General features: G+C 43.6%; 1 protein-coding gene and 3 non-coding genes across 4 annotated transcripts in view; 1 reads left to right on the forward strand and 3 right to left on the reverse strand.

Annotated features, from left to right (window-relative positions):
• Positions 1 to 4,991, forward strand: part of LOC126394920 (centriolin-like) — a 21,206-nt gene extending 16,215 nt beyond the window's left edge. The window contains exons 10-12 of the mRNA XM_050052063.1: positions 897 to 988; positions 1,181 to 1,357; positions 4,974 to 4,991. Coding sequence (XP_049908020.1) covers positions 897 to 988; positions 1,181 to 1,357; positions 4,974 to 4,991 — 287 coding nt within the window. The remainder of the gene's footprint in view (positions 1 to 896; positions 989 to 1,180; positions 1,358 to 4,973) is intronic.
• Positions 179 to 260, reverse strand: trnas-gcu (transfer RNA serine (anticodon GCU)). The gene has a single exon. It is a non-coding gene; the product is annotated as a tRNA-Ser (tRNA).
• Positions 2,867 to 2,939, reverse strand: trnaa-agc (transfer RNA alanine (anticodon AGC)). Its single transcript has one exon. It is a non-coding gene; the product is annotated as a tRNA-Ala (tRNA).
• trnaa-agc (transfer RNA alanine (anticodon AGC)) lies at positions 4,681 to 4,753 on the reverse strand. The gene has a single exon. It is a non-coding gene; the product is annotated as a tRNA-Ala (tRNA).
• Positions 4,992 to 6,420: the final 1,429 nt, after the last annotated feature.

The following is a 6,420-nucleotide window of genomic DNA, read 5'->3' on the forward strand; positions in this document are numbered from 1 at the left end:
AATGCAGCCATCAGTAAACTTTGGTGCAGACACATGTTGTTTTCACATGGAAACTGTATGTTAGATATCAGATGGCTGCTTTGGACGAGGTCTGGAGGATCTGAGCTGATTGTTTCACTGATAATGGAGCATGTTATCTTGTTGACATGTCACATTCAGGACAGACTAAAGGAACCTGCGATGAGGATGGGATTCGAACCCACGCGTGCAGAGCACAATGGATTAGCAGTCCATCGCCTTAACCACTCGGCCACCTCATCTTGGTGTGTTTTTAGGTTGAATTTCAATCGTGGTACCATGAAAGCAAACAACCAGTTTGGCCACCTGGAATTCAGTACTGGTCCCATCAGGACCTTGTTTTTTTTTATATTTTCACTGTTATAACAAAAGTCTGATTTTTTTAAACAAACTGCAGAGGAGACGTAGTCGACTGAAACACCTCTAATCACACACTGATCTCATCTTGTGTGTCTGTTTGGTTATGTGTGTGTGTCTACTCGTCTAGCAGTGATACTGAGCCATTACTGTCATAATACAGAAAGACAACAGACCAGATGCCTCCCAGCTTCAGGGTGCGTCTGCCTCCTGTGTGATGTTGAACCTAGCAGGTCTCTGTTGCCGACCATGGAGCTGACGCTTCACGGCTCCTCTGTCTCTTGTCTTAACTCAGCGTTCTCACCCAGATATGCTCTCAGGCACCAACATTTGGCACTGATGGATTTAACCTGAAACAGTCCAGACTTTAGAAGCACTGAGTTTGGTACCCGACCCTAGTTTACATGTCACTGGTTGATCTGATGCGTAATCTTTGGTGTCACAGTTTTTGAGGCTGTAGTCTCGGTGTCATCGTCAATATTCTGATAGTTGTTTTAATACAGATGTTTCTGTGTGTGTAGATGAGGATGAGCTCCTGCAGTGGGCCCATCAGACCGAGCAGCAGCCAGCAGCAGAACACCCTGAGCCTGAGCCAACCACAGCACACAGACAGGTAACAGATGCATCAGTTTATTCAGCAGTGTCATGGCAAACTGTTCCCAACCTCAGCCAGAAAATGTGGAGTTTAAGTCAGTTCTTTGTCCAAAACACTTCTGTCAAAACCACAGGAGTCTTTAGCACTAACAGTTTGTGAGCCTGTTTTCAGTCCTGAGTTGTTTCTGAATCAACATGTTGCTCCTGTCAGCAGGAGGCGCTGTGTCGTCTCCTCAGTAAGCTGTCTGTCCTGGAGCAGCTGAGAGACGAAGCTGACGAGACACGAAGACAGATGGACAGACAGACAGATGAGAGCAGGAGGACAGAGAGAGAGACAGTAGAGCTGGAGACACAGCTGCTGACACTGGACACCACAGACCCTCAACATGTGAGTCATGATTACAGTCTGTCCTCTGTCCTGCTGACACAGTCCACTCAACATGAAGTTCATACAGACGTCTTACTGCTGGTGTTTCATCTCCAAAACTTTGGTCATGGATTTTCTTTCTCCACTAAGACTGGAGAGGAAAGATTTGACCTCATCTACCAAAGATGAAGGAATCTGCTCAGTGCAGTTTTCTGGAGAAACTTTGCTTTTCACAAACACTATGCACCCTAAAAACTGAAGCAGAGCCTCGTTCCAACACTGCAGGACGACTCACTGAGTCACATTACAGTCTATGGTGTCTTGTTCCTTTAAACACAGGGGGATTAGCTCAGATGGTAAAGTGCTGGTTTTGCTTGTAAGACCTTATGGGATTGATTCCCTTATTCTCCAGAGAGCTGTTAACCTTTTTATTCTGTCTGTGTTCTAGTAGAGAACCTGAAACACTTCAGTGGGACCAAAAGTACTCCATCTGAAAATCTGAAAAATGAATAAACTGTGCAAACATTTTATCAACTAAAGGTACTCTCTAACTTTGGTGCTGATATATTGTTATGTACTTTATTGTTTTATTACCACCGAGTCTTAAAGGTTGTGAGGCCTTCTGGTAGAGCTTTAATTCACGATTTTGGCTTTTTAACTTAATTCAAATGCTTCTGTACCTGCCCACGCATCAGTGCATGAGGTTCATTTTTTCTTCCCATGGTTTGGAAGTATTTTGGATTCAAGAGAGAAAGAAACATGAGCAACAAGTGCATGAAACTTGTCCCTGCGCCGCTAAACAACGCAGCCAACTTGTTAAACCATCTGAAAAAACTCTGCCAGAGAAGAATGACATCACTAATGTTACCTCACTGAATCCCCGTCCTCGTCCAGCATCAGCTCAGGCCCTGTCTGTACGTACACAGACACATGTTCAGGCCTCTCGTCCACACGTCACTAAAATGGATATTTTTTAAAACACCCTCTCAGGAGAATCTGGACTCTGTTTGCTGTTTGTTTGTGTGGACGTGTAAAACAGAGAGTTTGGGTAATGAGCCAATGCTGGAAACAACAACAACAATGGTGGACTACTGGTAAATGGAAACACACAGATAAATGTAGCTGATACAAAGAATCTGACCTGTGCTGACGTGTCATTAAGTCATTAAATAAACAAACAAATCATAATCTGTTTACTGTTACTGTTCATAAACGGTGTTTGCAGAAACACTAAAAGTGATATTACACTGAGGGCGGTGCTGTTGAGCTGAGAGCGCAGCTGAGACATGGACGCAGACATGACAGTGCAGGCAGAGTGCTGAGGATATTCACAGCTGTGCTGTTATTCAGATTGTTTTCCACCTTCAGTCTTGAGACTACAACTGAGTCAAAGCTGTGCTGATATTCATTTTAACAGCACAAACAGGAGTGTGATATTCCTTACATGTCAGAGACTTAACAACAAACTAACATTCTGCATATTTGAGTTTCTGCTGTCAGTCTGTGAGAGGGAAAGGGTTAAAAGTCCTCTGGAGAATGCGGGCATCGATCCCGCTACCTCTCGCATGCTAAGCGAGCGCTCTACCATTTGAGCTAATTCCCCTCTGAGAGTGAAGAGCACTCCATTCTGCAGGCTTTGTGTCTGCTGTACCCTTAACTTTCCTCTTAGCAGATGTGCAAGGATTACGTGCATGGTGTAGGTTTTTAAGTGGTGACAAACCCTTAGAGAGACTTGGATATCTATATATTTTTTTTAAATGAAAGCGTATGATGTTCAACAAACATCGCCAGCTAAGATAAAACCAGTGACTTAATAACTTAACTTAAATGGTGCCATATTTGTAAGGAGCATTCATTTGTGGGATGAGCAGCAGAGCTGAGTATGTGGGTTGCACCCATGAAAAATTTGCCAAATCTCTGCTAATGGCAAACAGCTTATTTTGTGCTGTTGCTATTGACTCTTGTTTTGAGCCTCTGGTACCGTCTGGTATACAGTGTGGGACCGAACTCTATCCTCCAAGATGACAACGCTCGCCCCCACAGAGCGGGGTTTATCAAAGACTACGTCCAGAATTTGGGAGTGGAGAGGAGGGACTGGCCTGCCAGCAGTCCTGACCTCAACCTCATTGAACACTTGTGGGATCAGCTTGGGCATGCTGTTGGTGCCAAAGTGACCAACACAACCACGTTGGCTGACTTGTGACAAATGCTGGTTGAAGAATGGGATGTCATCCCACAGCAGTGTGTGACCAGGCTGGTGACCAGCATGAGGAGGAGGTGCCAGGCTGTTGTGGCTGTGTATGGTTCCTCCTCACGTGACTGAGGCTCCTGTTTGTTCAATGAAGAAATTGTTAAATTGCCAATATGTGTTGTTTCTTCAGACTTCAATCATCCAGTCCATCAAACAAGAGTCAACAGCAAAAAAAGCTGGCAAATTTTTCATGGGCACAACCCACAGACTCAGCTCTGCTGCTCATCCCACAAATGCATGTTCCTTACAAATGTGGCTCCATTTAAAAGAGAAATAAACAGGCTTTCCAACGGTATAAGATTTATTGCCAAGAAGCTTCATTACAACAAAGAAATAATCTACCAAACACACATTTCATTACTTTTTGTGCTTGGTTTAGTTATGTGGCATTCTGTTTCAAAGTTGCACTAAGGAAACTTTAATTTTTCATTCAAATTTAATATACAAATATAATTTACCCTGCATTCCTATTAATAGGCTACAAATTGATCATTTCGCTACAAAGGAACATATGCAAAATTTCTATAAAATAAAAACTGAGATGAGTTTTTAATTGATATTTGATGAGGATGAAAAGGTGTCGTATTCATCGTTATTTGACCTCTGCATTAGTAAATTAACAGTATAAACATTGTCTATTAAAACTGTTTTAAATAATAACAGTTTTAATATATCTAGTTTTAATTTACATTTTCTAAGACAGTCGGACCTTCATCTGTGCTTTAGTATTGTCTGAGGTAGTTTTAAATTTGTTCACAGAATATGAAAAACTTGAGGCAAGAAACTGTTGATGAACAGATTTCTACTAAAACATGAGTTTAACACTGTTTGTGAATGAGTGCGCCCGACCCTGACGCCTGTTCCTACGAGCAGAAATGTAGAAATACATTCCCTTTGATTGTTGTCCTATACTCATACATTTATTGTTCCTAATGTCATCCATCCAGTTAACCAGTTAACAGACTGTGCTGCTGAAGTCACAGAGGATTGACACCAAGCTTTATCATTGTTTGAACTCAGCGTTCAGATCACAGATTGCATGTATGAATCTGTGCTGTCACATAGTGTAGAGAGGAAAGGGTTAAAATTCCTCTGGAGAATGCGGGCATCGATCCCGCTACCTCTCGCATGCTAAGCGAGCGCTCTACCATTTGAGCTAATTCCCCTCTGAGTGCAGTGTCCACTCCCCTGAATCTCTCCTTCATAAACACTGTGGCTGCTGCGCTTGAATATTTTCATGTGTTTTACTTTTTGTATTTACAGGACAGCAGGAGTCACAGATTCACATGAAACTACTCACTTTGACCAGCTGATGATCTGTACATATATATATTATAATGAAAACTGAATGTGGTTCTCGCCCCTCACTCTCCATGTTCCTCTCAGGACAGCATGCAGCTGTAATCTGAACACAGAGCAGCAGGTTTCTCTCTAAATCCTCTGGTCTGTGTTTCAGCAGTGATTTATTCTCCTCCGAGTTTCAGCCGAAATCTAGTTTCAGGAATAAACTCAGTAGAAACTGTGAATATCTGTTTAGTGGCAGTAAATCTTCTGTGTGCAGAAACAACAGGTGGTCGCCTCTTTAAGAGCCTCTGACTCCTCCCCCCAGGATCCCCCCTCTGTTTTAACCCACTCCCATTGGACAGGAGGTGAGCTGTCAGTCTGCAGCTCTGCTCTCTGATTGGCTGGGAGACAGATTTCCTGTGTTGATTCAAAGAGAGGGGGAGAGGAAGAGAAGTTTGTAACGGAGAGAAGAACACAGAGAGATGGAGGAGAAATTGTTTATTAGAGCAGAGAGGAGGTGAGGTGATGATGTTTACTGTGAACTGATAGAGTTAGAGAGGAGGAGGAGGAGGAGGAGGAGGAGGAGGAGGAGGACGTGGAGTTACCCAGCAGCCAGTGTGGTCCCTGGGGTGCAGGACTGTTAGACTGTGAGTACACTGATAGCTCTCTGAGTCTGCGATGTGTTCACTGGCTAAATGAAGAATCATGAAAAGAAGTCAGATTAAAGCCACTTGTTTGTCTGCGTGCTGTGGGTGGACTCTGATGTCCCAGAATGCACTGCAGAGGAGCCGCTCACAGCTGGAAAACATGGAAACTATGGACGGTGGTGGGACAGCCCTTTGTGGTGTTGATGTGTCTCTGTGGAGTGTTTAATGTTAGCAGCACCTGTGTGTGATGACATCATCGTTCACGCTCCCCTCAGGGTGAACTCTGATAACTTTAGTCATCCTCCGACTCTTCATCACGTCGACACATTCGACACATCAGCCTCAGCTGGACTCTGTGTGAACTGCTAATGTTAGCATGCTAACATGCTACAGTGACATGGTGAACATCAGTGTGTTGGTGTCGACTGTGAGTCTGGGTGTTAGAAAAGTTTGAGAGGTAAACAAACTGTTGTTTACTTCAGGATGAGTTTGTTGTCTTGTTGACGGTCACATACCTCGAGACATTTGTAGTTTCCTGCTGTGTTCACGGCACTTATAACCCTGACTCCAAAGAAGTTGGTGTGCTGTGTAAAATGTCAATAAAAAGAGGATGCAGTGATGTGTGAATCCTCTCTGACCTTCATTTGATTGAATCCAGTCCAGAGATATTTAATGTTCAAACTGACAAGCTTTATTGTTCATCTGCAGCACGTTCTGATGAAGTTGTTTCCAGCGGAGGAGAGGAGAGGCAGACAGACAGACAGACAGACAGACAGAGGAGGGTCAAAGGTCACATTCTCAGCAGACTGTACTCATACTTAAGGGGGAATTAGCTCAAATGGTAGAGCGCTCGCTTAGCATGCGAGAGGTAGCAGGATCGATGCCCGCATTCTCCAGAGGGT

This window comes from Epinephelus moara, chromosome 8 (genome assembly GCF_006386435.1).
Source record: "Epinephelus moara isolate mb chromosome 8, YSFRI_EMoa_1.0, whole genome shotgun sequence".
Classification (NCBI taxonomy): Eukaryota; Metazoa; Chordata; class Actinopteri; order Perciformes; family Serranidae; genus Epinephelus; species Epinephelus moara.